Source organism: Megalops cyprinoides, chromosome 1 (assembly GCF_013368585.1).
Source record: "Megalops cyprinoides isolate fMegCyp1 chromosome 1, fMegCyp1.pri, whole genome shotgun sequence".
In the NCBI taxonomy this organism is placed as follows: Eukaryota; Metazoa; Chordata; class Actinopteri; order Elopiformes; family Megalopidae; genus Megalops; species Megalops cyprinoides.
The window spans coordinates 50,963,788-50,976,109 of record NC_050583.1 but is presented as its reverse complement, the minus strand read 5'-3'; the positions used below and the strand labels follow the sequence as shown (position 1 = coordinate 50,976,109).

At 40.8% G+C, this 12,322-nt stretch overlaps 1 protein-coding gene across 2 annotated transcripts; it reads left to right on the top strand.

The window, feature by feature from the left end:
* The first annotated feature begins 698 nt into the window (after nucleotides 1-698).
* Nucleotides 699-10,751, top strand: LOC118777853 (stromal cell-derived factor 1-like). Of its 2 annotated transcripts, none has more exons than XM_036529071.1 (4): nucleotides 699-821; nucleotides 3,126-3,243; nucleotides 6,094-6,177; nucleotides 7,852-10,751. In XM_036529071.1, exons 1-4 carry the CDS (start codon nucleotides 755-757, stop codon nucleotides 7,880-7,882), a joined length of 300 nt encoding a protein of 99 aa, XP_036384964.1. In that variant the 5' UTR covers nucleotides 699-754; the 3' UTR covers nucleotides 7,883-10,751. The 2 variants fall into 2 exon arrangements, with proteins under 2 accessions (XP_036384964.1, XP_036384974.1); XM_036529081.1 differs by having other exon boundaries at nucleotides 6,094-6,201.
* Nucleotides 10,752-12,322: the final 1,571 nt, after the last annotated feature.

The following is a 12,322-nucleotide window of genomic DNA, read 5'->3' as shown; positions in this document are numbered from 1 at the left end:
TCCTGTGCCTATTATTTATTTTCCCTACACCTGTTTGAGTACAATGCATTTGCTAATTTTATTATTAGCTGTGTTGCAATAGGTTTCGTACAGCAAAACTAGAAAAGGATTCTTTGCTCATGGGAACTGTGCATAAGAAAGGCATGCAACCTCCTTCAGACTTATTTCCAAGCCTCTCGTCGACCTCACAGAATTGTGGGAAATTCTAAAAGAATTACCACGACTAAACAGCATCATGTGTAGTCAATTTATCTTTAAACACACACAGAGAATGTAGTAGCAGCAATGAATGGTATGCAGTTTACATATGTGACCGCCGATACTGAAAACTCAGCAAAAAACAAAAATATGCATGCATTCGTCACGGGACCAGGGCTGGGAAAGTTGATAGCGGGACTTCAAGTCAACAGACGATAGCAATGTCCCTGTAAATAATAACAGACCAGCCGGTATAAACGAAACAATACTGAAATAACAGTGGGAGCCCTGTACTGCAAATAGCGCGGGGGTCTTGTGCGCAGGGAAAACGCCGAGAAAGTTACACTGACGATCTGCCCTTGATTTCATGCCAAATGTTTTAATCGAGGAAGTTTGTCGTGCCAACAGCGATAAATCACCGCTAGGCCACGCCCCGGTTTCTCCCCGCGAGGGGGAGTCGCCTGCTGCTTGTAAATTTATAGCGCTCGGCAGCAGCGCGCTGTTGCCACAGTTGCTTTGGAATTTAGCAGTGAAAAAGCCCCAGAAACCACCCACCATGGATCTCAAAGTGCTGGCGGTGATAACCCTGCTGACGGCGGTTATGTACACTCATGTGTCACATGGTGAGTTTGGATGGGCTCAGAGGCTGTAGTTAGGGACGGGAGCTGAACCGCGCGCCCTCGAATGGCACGTTCCGTGGCTGGTGCAGCGCTGGGGAGAGATGCGCGATGCAGCTGCTGGCGGTCCATGTTGTGCGGTATTGGTCTGCATGTTTACATTGATTCTTATGCACTGCTTTGAAACGAAGTTCATTTGGGGGGATTCTGATGAATGGCAGTCGGTATGTTTTATTATTTTTTTTTAAATTGTCTTGCTGTCAGCTATAGCCATAGCCGGCCCAGGTGGATCGCTTGGTTTTTCATTGATTAGTGACTTCAACATTGTAAAGATTTAAGATATTAAGCTGCTCTTTGAATTAATGATTACTGTTATCCTCTAGGTTTGCATGATGTGTTAAACTGGGTTTTAAGGTTTTAAGCGCTACTTGGTATTGACAGATTGTGGCTTGAATTAAATAATTATCTGATGATGCAGAAATTACACCTGGATAATAATGGTTATTTAATGCGTGTTTTATGGATTGTGTTTGCCTTTGGCGTACAGTTTATTCAGGTTTAAATTACGTTTAACAACCTTACAGATGCGTTTGAACATTGCATAGTACTAATTTACTGCTAACTCATTTATTCACAAAGATGTTTCACGAGCACACTTAACATAAAACCGCAAAGCCTTGCGGAATGTGTAGGTTTCTATCGCGGCAAGCCTGCGATGCATTCAAAAAGCTGGTTAATATGTGTATTTGTTTTACTCTGATGCTTTCCTTTAATTACCCACTAATTGGGGGATAAAACAAAACAGACCTAATAGCAGTAGATCCCCACTTCAGTGAGCTTTTTTGTGCGGGCTTAATGACCCTGTTATTATCATGATAATCGCGATAGATAACGTGAGAAAATAATTAGCATCTTTTAGTCTGCGGTGTGGGGGAGGAGGTGAATTAGAATTTTTAATGCAATGGAATTTCTCAGCTTTTCTACCTCGAGAAAGAAGACCGTACCTGTTTAAGTACTAGACTATGCGCAAGCTTTCAAGGAATGCACTTCATCTGATTTTTTCCCCTAGCTCGTTGATTCCATCTTGAAAGTGTCTCAAGAACATTTAAAGTGAATCTAGAGGGACAAGGACCCTTCTCGCTTCGAAAGCCTCTTAAGATGCATGAAAAGCATTGGAGCCATAAACACGAATAAAGGCGTTGCAAGGAATAAATTGTCATTCTCTTTCCTTTCGATCACCTTTTACGTGCCGTCGTAAATCCAGGTCATTGAGCGATTGCATCTGTTTGACAGCCAGGAACGCAGATAAAAACGTTTCTTTACACAAGTGAATTGTTTGAATGCCACGATGTTGGTTTAATTTGTTAAACCAAATATCTCATGACTGTTTATCCGTTGCGCTTACAAATCTGTAATTACATAATGTTGTTTAGATGTGCGTGTGCATGCATCCTTAGCGGTGCAATTGGAGTCAAACAAGCATAGCTCTCCATCGCATGGTTATTGACAAGGAACAATGCGTGGTCTGGCTAGGATAAAGCAGAAGCACAACTGTGTACTTGCTACTTAGATATAAAAATAGATTTTAAAGGGAATATTACATTATATTCCTATGAACCACGGTCAAATGTAATTTAACAGAATGCTGTAAGATACGTATTTTGCTGTCGTTTCTATGTGCGTATCATGCCTATTATTAAGACCACCATACCATAACCAAATATTTGTATATGTGGTTGCAGCCATTTGCAAGGCTGAAGAATACTATTAATTTATTTTCACAGGATCTTAAGTGCTGGAACAAACTAGGGCATGACAAGCATAACTTATTGTGGATAAAGTGATCCTTGCATTTTGAAACTGCAGATGCTCTGTTTTGCAATGGGCTCTACAGTGGGGAATATTATAGGCTCTTAGTATAGATTTTTCCACGGTGCAGAAACTAAATGAGAGAAAGAAATGTTACAAAATGCACAAAAGCCATACTTATTCTGTTAGTCATAGTTTATTCTAAATTTCACTCTTCTTCTGCTCTTGTCCAGAGACAGGCATTGTTAAGTGATATAAGCCTTTTGCTATTTTGCCATGGTTAAAAGCATGATTTCAGTTGCTTCCTTCATCAGTATTGTCTTTGTCAGTTATCGGTACTGAAATACAATGAAATGCAGTGAAATCCAGTGAAATGTAGTGAAATTTGTATTTGGGGGCGTTTGCAGTGGAAAATGGGGTGGTCTGTCCCAGCCGTGGTAAGAAAAGGACGGGTAATCTCACGCCCCTCTCTCTCTCTCTCTCTCCAAAATTCCCTTCCAGCCAAACCCATCAGCCTGGTGGAGAGGTGCTGGTGCCGCACGACCCACAACACCGTCCCCCAGCGCAGCATCCGGGAGCTCAAGTTCCTGCAGACCCCCAACTGCCCATTCCAAGTCATGTGAGTACAGCCGTGCCTCGACTGGGGCGAACCCGCCCAGCCCCTGCTCTCCCCTCCCCTCTGGACATGTTAACGACAGCGCATCCCACTTGGAACAGCCTTTAGCTACATTACATTATTCTTCTTTAGCAGACAGTCTTATAGAGAGCGACTTAGATATGTTACAGATTTACATGTTATCTTTTCATACAGTTCAATGTTTACTGAGGCAATCCTCGGTTAGGTACCATGCCCAAGGGTACAGGAGCAGTGCCCCAGCAGGGAATCGATCTGGTAACCTTTTGGTTACAAGCCTTGCACCATACCACTATGCTACACTGCTGCCAAATAGTTTGGCTCCTTATCCTCCGTTTCAGGCAGTCTCCCTTTTGGGATGAGGGAGGATGTAGTGAAGCTTGCTTTGGTGTCTCATGTTCCATACTTGGACATATTCACACAGTCACAGGCAAGGAGAGGAAGGGAGACATAGAGAGCTGGAAGCTGTTTTTGTTTTGAGCAGGAAATAATAATGAAGGGTCAAAGTAATTGCCCTTTCACCCCCCCCCCACAAACATACCATTCTCTCTCATAGAGTAGATTTTATTTTTCAGTTTCTGTTATCACAAAATGCTGTTCACTCTGCATACTCACAAATTCAAAGCTGCAAAAGTTGCTAATGGCAACAGGTTAGTGAAGAGAGAAACCAGTCAGAGAAAATTTCAGTTTAACCTGGACAAGCCAGAAAAGCAGCGGGACACAGGACTGATCCCCCGATATTTCTAGCTTCGCAAATGAAAGAAAGCAGTAAGACTGTCCTCTTAGATTGCTGTTGGTCTTGACCTGCTGTGAAGTCATTACCCCCTGCTGACCTCATTTTGGACCTCCAACCACCAACAGCTCAATTAGATAGGCACGTGGGCTAGACTGATAACCTGGAGACAGATCAAAACTAAAACCTGATGGATTAGTCATCTACCCCCCCCCCCCCACCCCTCCTAAAAAGGGAGGTCTGTCCCATCTGTTACAAATTATATTTAACTAGCTGATTTGGTTGTGTTAATTTTGAGAACAGGGAATTCAGATTTATCTTAAAAGCCCTTCGTTTTAAACATGCAAGCTGTTTGTTTGGTTCAGCGACAGGTTTCACGTGGAAATGCAGTTCTTTTTTTTTTCACCGTACAAGGAGCATGTTTAACTCTGGTGTCCGTGTGAGGAGTGCAGTCCTCGACCTCGTTTGAGGTCGTTTGCTTTAACGTGACCTTTTGGCTCTTGGGTGTGAAATCTTAACGCTGAATGGGGCGCTGTGCCGTGGTGGCTCAGGGACCACAAACGCGTTACGAGGTGTCGGACCGCCGAACGTCCAAAGCTCGCCTTTTATGACAGACCCCCATAATAAATGGAGAACTTCCTCCAGAGAAACATTTGCTCCTTTGACTCCTCGTTTCGCTAATAAGCAGGGCTTAGAGCCCTCTCAGATCCTTAACACCACCAATAGCAGCAACATGCGGGGCCTTTGAGGCTGCTGGATGGTTTTCTGATTTATTTTAGCGCAGCTGTCTGTAAATAAATACGGCATGGTCCACTGGTAAATCCCAGCTCTGAATAATGAGATGTGACATGAAACGGCACTACTGGAGAAATTTAACATTCTCCTGGCGCTCACTTTTCACAGTGTATATGTTAGTTTGTTTATGTTATTGGCTAAATATGTTGCACATGTGGCCCTTGTATATAGAAGCATGCTGAATAGTTTATCCCTCCAACACATCTATAAAAGGGTGAAATCGCTCTTTCTTTGTCAGATGGTGCTTGATATTTTTAGTCTGAAAATGGTTGGAAATGCCAGGACTGAAAAATATTAAGCAAAAAAATAAGAGAGCATCAAATCCTCACAGGTTTAGGATTAAGAAGTCCACTTTTATTTAAACTTTAAACTGGAAAGCTCTTTTTTTCATTTTAATTTGCTTAAATGTACATTGTAAGTTCTTGTGGAACATGTCCAAAGTTCACAAAAAACAACTTGGGTCAAAAAAACTCTGATGATTTCCTGTGGACTGGAAATACTGGCGTGCGTGCAACATTTATTCCAGAAAAAAAAATCATTGTGATAAAAATCCTTCAGATCCCTCAGTAAGGAAAGCAGCTGAAAACCACAACTGAAGAGCAATCAGGAGGCAGTGATTTTGGTCTGTTAAAATTAGATGAAACGATCTGCAAACCATAATCCCTCAAATAGAAGGCAGACTGTCATTCATGGCCATGTGTTGTGTGTGTCTGCATAAAATGCACAAGTCTTGCATGGGCCAGATGGCTCATGTTGCATTTTAAATTGGAGGGAAACAGAACTCTTCAGTCATTTAAACGCAGTGTGTCCGTCATCACTATTTTAAAGCAATGAAATATTAAACTTTGTGTTGAAATGCTGCATCTGTTGTAATATAATTGTCATAGGCGAGCTTAGGTTTTTTACAAATCCTTTTTGGTAAATTTTTGTAAATTTTGGTAAATTTTTACTCTTATATATTTTATTTGTTAACAATTTATTGTTCCTGTATCTGCTCAGTATATTTGAAACTATTTGAATTGAATTGCTTAAATTGACATTGTTTAAAATCATTGTGAAAGCATGAAAACCAAACTGTAAGAGAGTGATATTGAGGAGAGGTCAAAGTGCATGTGTGGGAAAAGTGAGACAGGAAGACTCGTGGAAACTGATGGACCAGGGCGATTCATGCAGCCGAGAAGCACGCAGACCCCAAATGGGTCATCAGATAAGGGGGTGGCAGGGTGGGCCGGGGTGGGAGAAAGCCTGGGTCCCTGTGAACACTGAAATGAATCCTCTGCCTCTCTTTATCCCCTTTCCCCCCACAGTGCCAAGCTGAAGAACAACAAAGAGGTCTGCATTAACCCAGAGACCAAATGGCTGCAGCAATATCTCAAGAATGCTCTTAACAAGTAAGGAGAAACCCTTCCTGACAAGTAAGAGAAGACACGGTAACTGTGAGAAACAGGAAATGAAATACGCCCCTGTTTTCATGTGCACCTTGACCTTGTTGTATCTTTTCTAATATGAAAAATATGCATTTCTTGAGCATTGCAGAGTTTTGCTTTGCGCTTCTCTGCATGATTCATATTGATGCAAATGGGAAACATACACTGTGAAAAGAAAACCACAAGAGGTTTTTTTTCTTAGCTTGTCCTGTAAAAAATGATCACATAAAAATGAACACATTATTGCAAAGTTGGCATTTGATTGGACCATTTAGTATGCTTTTTTGACGAATCTATCACATAAAAACAGGTAATTGAAATGGCCTCGGTATTTCCTGTTTCCTGTTTCTCACGAATGTCACGCAAGGTGAAGCGTTTGGTGAATGGGGGCCCACCACTGTGTATTTATATGACTTACAGACACACTTCTATTTGAATGAAATATCAAGATACTGAATATCTTCTGTATCTTACAACTTTCTTTCTAAATTCTACTCTTAGTACAATTGCGGTTTATTCTCCTCATATATCACAATATTCAATAGTGTTTAAAACAATAAAAAAAATGCTATTTCATGAAAGTGTCACAAAAATCCAGCACATGTATCCATCTCTGAGCCAGTTTTCTCTATCTTGATTTTTATGCTGACACACTCATGTAAAAAGAGGGGACCGTTGTGTACTAATAGACAGCTTTCTGTGGACTCTCCGTCCTCACTGAGCATATTACTGGCTCTTTATCGTCCCGGCACAATCCCGCATTGTTTGGAGAGTAGCAAGGTGCTAATGGCCCCTCTGTGCAGTGACTCATTCGGAACAATGCAGGGATGATGGTTCTCTAGAAACCAGGAGTGTCTGAATGGCTGTTTTTATTTTCAAGTAAATGAACTGCACTTAAACGGAGACAGGAAAAGATGTGTGTCTTGACGTGTCATAGATTTACATGAATGTTCAATCAATAATGGAAATCTGTGACAAGTCTTGACAACACCATTTATTTGTTCGTATTATACCTTCAATAGGGATACAGGAAAAAAATCTAGATTCTGACAGAAGATACAGGGAAATACATTCATCACAGGGATTTTGTTAGGCAGAAATCCTGTCCTCTGCACTTTCATTTATGTAAAAATGTGTAAAGTGCATTTCATAAGGTTTGATGGCTAGAATAATATAAAGTGATATTTGAACCATATCATTCATTTAATTCTTTTTTTATTGCAATGGACTTGAATGGAACAGCAGCTGAGAAGCAGCAACTGCTTGAGGACACTGTTGTATCTTGTGGGGTTGTTTCTGTATATGTAGTGCCATGATAGCCATGGTGGCTAATGGGCATTGGCTCAGTAAGTTAGCAATGCAGGGTGGTTGTGTTTCATTTCTACAGTATTTAGAGGTGTGACTTGGTTCAAGAGTTTAAGCCCACTCAGTGGATTTAAAGCATCCTCGGAACAATTGCTTCCATTGTCTATGAGCGGAAAAGAAGAGGGAACGCCAATATGTCATTTTGCGTCTCTGTACAAAGAGGAAGGACAGCTGATATTCAGCCCTCCGTCTGCCAGTGTCTCAGACCTCTTGAAACTGTGAGGTCACAGCATGCTCGTCGACTCATCTGCTTTTCTCACCCATGTGTTTCAGAGTGAGAAAAAACAAAAGACGGCCTAATTAAGGACCCGGCCCTGGCGGGACCGCCCGACCGACTCACTCCCAGCCTGCTCTGCAGAACAGTACCACAGCCCTTCCCTTCCGCGGGACGCTTGCGCCACCAGCACTTAAAATGGCGAACATGCTTCTCCGGCATGGCACCAGTCAACGGCTCACCCCCTGCCCACACACCGACGCGGACACTTTCTCTTTGTAAAGCGTGACATGCAGTTATATATGTGTGAGCGCGAGTCTGTGTGCACCTGTGAGTACGTACCTGTATGTGTGTGTCTGTACATTTGAAGTGTATGAATTTTTTTGTACTAAAAAGCAGTAAAATGGACATTCGGAGTTTTGTGCACCGCATTCCGTCCTACCGAGCTGAAGGGGGTGGGGGCTGGGGGGGGGTTCTCGGCTCAAATAAGTGTGTCAGCTTAATGACACGTCATGGCGCAGACACACCTACCCACGAGGACTGTTTTTCACGCTCTCACGTCACGCCTCGCAACCCGGCACGCGCCCTCCGCCGCTGGTTGACTCCAAGCTTTGCAGTATATGTTGTGAAAGGGCAAAAGTCCCAGCAATCCTGTCGCATGATTCCCATTACCATGGATGCACACCATCAGAGCTGCAGCTGTAGTGCTCTTTGGTGCCTTGTTCATTGTCCTTTATGACCAAAAAGGACCGAAAATAGCCTGTACTTCAAATCTGTAATCAGGAGCCTATAATGTGTAAACATTGTATACTGTCTAGTTACTCAGTCCTGACCACAATCTGAAGTATCTTTAGAGAATCTTTAACCTCTGTGACCAGAACTGGCAAAGTCGTCAAAAGAGAGAATCGCAGTGGAAATTTTGTTTTCTTTTGATTGGTATTGTGGTCCATTGGCTAATTCCAGCACATCTGGACTTTTGTACCCTCTTAATGGCCTGGCACATTCAAGTGGTGTTCTGTGCCACCGTGACAAATGACACAAATTGTGACATCATTTGGAATTTGGTTAAAGCTATGTCAGAGGAATTAAGAATATAACAGGTATATGTATTGTATGTACAAGACTGTAGTCTTTTATACAGCCTACCAATAGTAACCAAAGTATAAGGAATATGAAATAAAAAGAGAATGAGACCAAAATGTCTCACTATTCCAAACATTCATATCAAGATGATCACAGTTGTTGTAATAATAGTTATGCAAAATAATCTTAGCAACAATGTCTTGTGTACCCATATTATTTCTAGCTCTAACGCACTTTATAAATTCAGAACATTCATTTTTTGAAGTCAATGGTTATGACAAAGGAATGTTTTCATTAAATACATAATTGTAATTTCAAACTGAATTTTATAGCAGTGATTTCAAGTTCCATAACCCTTTTTAGCTGTGACTTGCTGCAGTAGTTTTGATGTAATGAAGAATTTTAATAGTATTTTTTAATCTCCCGTATCTCCATTTTTTTTCATCTACATTATTCATTTACATTATTTAATTTCAAAAGGTCCTTCAGTATCCCATCAGGCTTTAGCTGCTTTCCTTTCAGAGGAGCAAATTGCTAATATAATATTCTATTTTTGTATATTTTATATTTTTAATTAAAAACTGAATTTGAATCTTATGATATTCCCAGAACCTACTGCTAGACCACTGTATTTTTATATTATAAAGTATACTTATTTGTTCTTTTTTAAATAATTTGAAAGTAAAATAATTTGCAAATTCACATTTAAATGTTCTTATACAGCCACTGAATATGATGCAATCTTCTATAACATATGATGCTAGTGCTGCAGGCATAGTTGAAGCAGTTTACCATGAATTGCTGACACAAAACCAGACTGGGATTTCCACAGTTGATAATGGCCTTCAGTTCATAATAACCCTTGGTCAGTAAAGTGTACCAGAGTTCATTTAGATGCATTATTACATTAGCTGTAACTCACCCCTTTTGAGAGAGCATATGACAAAGTCACTACTGTATTTTACCAAAACTCTTTAAAAGCTGAAGTAATGCTGTATTCAACTGAAGTAGATGCCACAGGCTGAATGCTTCAATGGCAAACCTGCTTGCTTTTCCATATCACTTGTGAGGGAAATTATGTCACTCAACTCTAGAGGATTTTTTGATGAATGGTCTTCAGGGGAAAAAATGCATTTTTGTATTGGCACATTTGGTAAAAGATGTGCTGTTACCTCAGTCAACCCACAGCCTGTGTAATTAAAACATGGCTCTAACATATGCTTTTTAAACAAAAAACCCTTCAATTTTTATGTTATCTTTTTTCCTTTTTCTGCAAGTTTTTTTTTCATGGTCAAATCTACAGAACGGCAGGCCCATTAAAGTGGCCAGGCCGCCTTCTGCACGCTGTGCCCACAGAACATGAGGAAAGACACAGCGTTCAGAGCCATTCAGAGGGGATTTAATCGCCACATGAGAAAAACAAGAGTGCTGTGTCTAACCGTGTACAATGCGGTGGAAATTTTAAACCTGTTAAACTCCAACCAAATGGCTTTACACGACAGAAGGCAAGGCCCCCTCCTCCTCCTTCCGGCCCCTGTTAGAGGTCAATTATTCAGGAATTTCCAATTAAAATGTTGTAGTTAGGTGCATTACCACGGGTGTAAACCAAAGCTTTATTTACTGCTGAAAATGGCCAGTTTAAGGAGGGGAGATTAAAGGGGAGCGGATTTGTTTCATTGGTTACCAATCGTCCAGTTAAGGAATTGTTAGAGTTGTTGGGAAAGCATTAGAGCGTAATCCTTGAGCTATGCATTTCTAATTCTCCAGCAGTGACTGTGACAAATATCTCCTCCTTGAGTGTGTTCTTGCAGAGAGGATAAGTGATATTCTCTAAGACAGCATTTGTCCAATGGTTCACTTTTTTCTGTTGCACAAACTCAAGAGTGCAGTTTGTGCACATCCGTCCAACCAATCAGAATGTTTTTTTTAATCAAAGTTTGATATGCATTGATTGAATGCCATTGGACAAATTGCACACACTGTGAATTACATCATTAGAAATGGACCAGGTGTGTGGTGGTAGTTATGCCACAGGAGGTGGGGAAAGGGTTACATATTTTACCATTTCTGCCATGTAAAATGTCCGCATTTTATGTATGTTGCCCTTGACAAAAGTGTCTTAAAAATGTATGTTGTGAATGTTGTCATGAGATTTTATAGGACTTTTGGTAGAATGTCCTGTTACTGAAAAGGAAATATATGTATTCTTTTCAGCAAAATCCTTCGGTGTCACCAAAAATTCAATACACTGAACAAAACAGTTTTTACTATGTACCAAGTCATGTTTCAGTGCGTGCCTTTTTGTGCTAGTCTTTCCCTCTCAATGTGAAGAAGACCACTCTGTGAGGCAGCTTACCTTTTGAGTATATTACATCTATGATTTTTTATATAGCTTTCAAACTGCATTTCACTATTTGTATGCCAACTTGCATTAATACATTTTTTGTTATGAATTCACTTCATTTTTCAATAAAACTTGTAAAAAATACATTTCCTTTCTCACGTTCTGTGCTGTTTCTGTTCATCAGCTTCTTCACTTGTGTTGAGAAGGTCTCAATGTACAATTTTGAAAACCAGGAAAGGAGTGCTTTTCAATGTGTTCTCTGTATTCAGAAGTTAAAACTATACTTAAACACTCACTACTGCAAGATAAAAAAACCCCAAAACTGTAACCTTTCAAAACCTTTTGGCTGAAAAAATAAGCTTTCCCTGTACCTCAAACCCCTCAAAACTTTAAATTGAGAAAATGTTTTGAAGGTGGTCTGCGGTGCATGCAAAAGCCATGGAGTAAGTGGTTTTGCAGGGGGAAAGGCAGCCTCTCGGATACATGGAAACTTTGGAAGCCCCAAGGCTACAAATGAGCTGAGGGTGAGAGATGAGTTTACACTCCATGCCAGGTATTCATTGCAGCCACAGCAACGAATCACAACATCAGGGCCGGTCTGAATGTGAGCTGCTACACACCGCTCCTCAGACAACTTGCTGAAAGAAGGAAATCCATCTGAGCTTTTCAGTGAGTATCGGCTTTGCTGCAGTAGGATAAGTACCGGTAAATCCTCAGAGTCGTAGCTTTCGGTTAGAGGGGCTCACCTGCTACACTGCAAAAACTGAGCACTGCCAAAAAAAGGGCTTGTATCTAATCAAGGACAAAATAAAACATTTCTGCGTTCCAAGTGTAATTTAACATGACTTGTCACTTGACATTTCCCTTCTGAATCTAAACACAGTGGAAAAATAGCTATTGACCCAGCAACAAAAAATAGTGTTATAATATGAAAGCCATTTCTTTTAGCACCTGGGGTTTAATTTATTCAGTGTAACAAGTTCATTACATGTTCAGGACACAAGGGGTCTGGTACTACTGCCCGTAGCTGTCAGCACAGATCATCTGGAGGCCCATGGCTTGAATTATAATTTGATTTGATGTAACTGTGCTGATTTTGTTAG